The 2,500-nt window shown below is 37.1% G+C and overlaps 1 protein-coding gene across 2 annotated transcripts in view; it reads right to left on the minus strand.

The window, feature by feature from the left end:
* Positions 1–2,500, minus strand: part of LOC138049383 (uncharacterized) — a 49,342-nt gene that overhangs the window by 14,382 nt on the left and 32,460 nt on the right. For both annotated transcript variants that reach the window (XM_068895637.1, XM_068895636.1), the window contains exons 12-14: positions 1,615–1,692; positions 1,462–1,497; positions 395–538 (exon numbers count right to left, since the gene is read on the minus strand). In XM_068895637.1, coding sequence (XP_068751738.1) covers positions 395–538; positions 1,462–1,497; positions 1,615–1,692 — 258 coding nt within the window. The remainder of the gene's footprint in view (positions 1–394; positions 539–1,461; positions 1,498–1,614; positions 1,693–2,500) is intronic.

The raw sequence follows: 2,500 nt of genomic DNA on the forward strand, positions 1-2,500 counted from the left end.
AAGTGACGCCGTGAAGCAAGTTCCGATTTATTTTAATGATACTAAGTTGAAAGAATCTGTTAGAAGCAAAACGTGGCAAGAGCAAATCAAGACACTACTTGATTGTTCGCAGTCACGAGCAAAATGACACAACAGTAGCCCGCCTGTTGGGCCTCTCTATCAACTTCCTCTTTCTCTCTCTCCAATCCAAGATCTTGTAATCATTTACGTAGATTCTAGCACTTTTAGCAAAGCAAAGCTTTTCGCAAATAAAAGTAAAACAAAAACATATGGTGCTTCAATGATCCCCTCCATTTGCTTGCTCGTAAAGCAAGGAACTTTCTCCCTCCGCGTAAACCGGCCCTACCAACAACAAGAACAAAAATTTTCAGTATGCAATAACTCTCATATCTACCTTCATGTTGTGCATATATCTGTAAGCAGGAAGCCCTCCCTCTCTGGTCATAGGTTCACTAAAAATAATTATTTTCTCGAACAAGAAAACCCTTCTTTCTTTTCCTTTTGTCTTCGCTTTTCCATCAACGACGATAAATTCATCCTAAAAAACATGAGAAAATTAAAGACAATCTAAGAATATTACAAGGTGCCGCGAAGACCTGTATGAATTTTAATTTATTGGTAAGGACAATATTGTACGGACGGGCGCAGCAAGATTGTGACACATTCTTTGGAACTCGAGAAAATTGAATTCATGATCACCATTTTCTTCTTTTTCTTCGTATTGAATTGATAAACTTAACTTGCTCCTAACCTTAAACCTTCTCTACTTCAGAGCAAATGAAAGTGGAAATGTTAAAATTAAAGTCTTTCATCAGCTTTTATATGTGGTTTGCGACCAATCTGCAGAGACACTGATAACAATGCCGCAACGTAGAATTGCCGGTGGACGACTAAAAGGTGAGGTAATGAGATATCTTTTGCTATCGTCCACCAACATGGCGGCGATGACGTCACGTGAAAACCACCTTTTAAAGCATTAAGAAACGGTCCAGATAAGAACGATAGCAACAACGGGTACGAACATGTTGGAATTCCATTGGTATGCAAAAAGGTGATAACTTTTCTATTGTCTGTTCTTACTTCTGATTGGCTTAAACAGCAAAAGTTAACAAAACTTCATAAAAGCAGTATTATATTCATCCTTACTTTCCAACCATCTTCCATCTTTCATCTGGACTCAGTTTAAATGAATTCCACAGAAATTCTATGTGGGGAACATGTAAAATTGTAAACTTTTCTTGGCTTTTGTTTTCAACTCTTGTGATTGGTCAAAATCTTTTAACACAAAAAAACACCCTTGCAAAGTGGGCTGTAAATGAATTTTATTGCGTTAACGGCTTTCCTGTAGGTTTATGCATTCTCTGTGTAAAAATGATAACATTCCTATGTGGGGAAAGCCCCGTTGCCGCATAACAAAGGAAATTGCTATCCACCTTACACGGATCATTACTTAATCCTCACCTGAAGAATAAGTTCTCCGGTTTCGCCAGGGTTCACCTAAAAAATATAATTTAAAGTAAAATGAGATGAAAGTTTGACCTCGCTATCACGGCATCTTGGGACTTCTCTTTTTGAAACGATCAAATTTTCAGTTTGTTCACAAAACACACTTACTTCAAAGCCTTGTAGCATTCCTACATTCACCATGTCATTTGTGCGTTTGAGAATTCTCAAGGCAACATCCAAGGCTTCCTAATGAGGATGGACAAAGAACTAGTGGTACTTAGCAAAAGATCTAAGATTTTTTAGAGCAGTTTTCAAATGACTTTTGAAAGTAATTACATTATTGCAATTGGTACGCTTAGTGATTTTTGTTTAAAAATCTCTCGCCAGTTTATCAACCAATGAAGTGGAACACCAAAGCCAATAGTGACTTGCACGCGCGATTTTTTCCGCAAGTTACACGGAATTCATATTGCTACGAATTTGGATTGGTTCAATACGCTGTTTGCACCTGCTGAGATTGGTCGAAGTAATTACTTTGGTATCTGGTTTTCGACACTCAATTAAAAACCGCTCTAACATATAAAACGTACTTTACTGGCAGCTACCTTCAAAGGCTTTTCAGAGACATTGAAACAAACTATACGGAAATCTCTGCCGACGTTATTGTTAACATTTTAATTTGTTCCATTTCGTTTGCTCAAGGTATTTACAAATTGACTTCAAAAGGTAAAAGAAATTGTTATATGTCGTTAAATCTCTATGTTTTAAGCCTTTTAGCTTTGATAACAATCCAGTTATTAGCCATCAAAGACAGATATATTCCTGGGTGGCAAAGACGCCAATGACATTCCGGCTTTGTAAAATTTCGAATGTTCAAAGCATCATTACTCAGAGATTACCTGGAATATCGCGTTCAAATTTTCAGAGATAGCTCATTAGGCAATGCACTTTCAACATTTAATACTCTATTCTCGGCTGACTGATTACAAAACCATAGCCTTGTGCTAAGGAGGCCAAAAATGTAAACGAAGATACATCTACTGATTCAATCAAT

The sequence above is a fragment of the Montipora capricornis genome, chromosome 5 (genome assembly GCF_036669925.1).
Source record: "Montipora capricornis isolate CH-2021 chromosome 5, ASM3666992v2, whole genome shotgun sequence".
Classification (NCBI taxonomy): Eukaryota; Metazoa; Cnidaria; class Anthozoa; order Scleractinia; family Acroporidae; genus Montipora; species Montipora capricornis.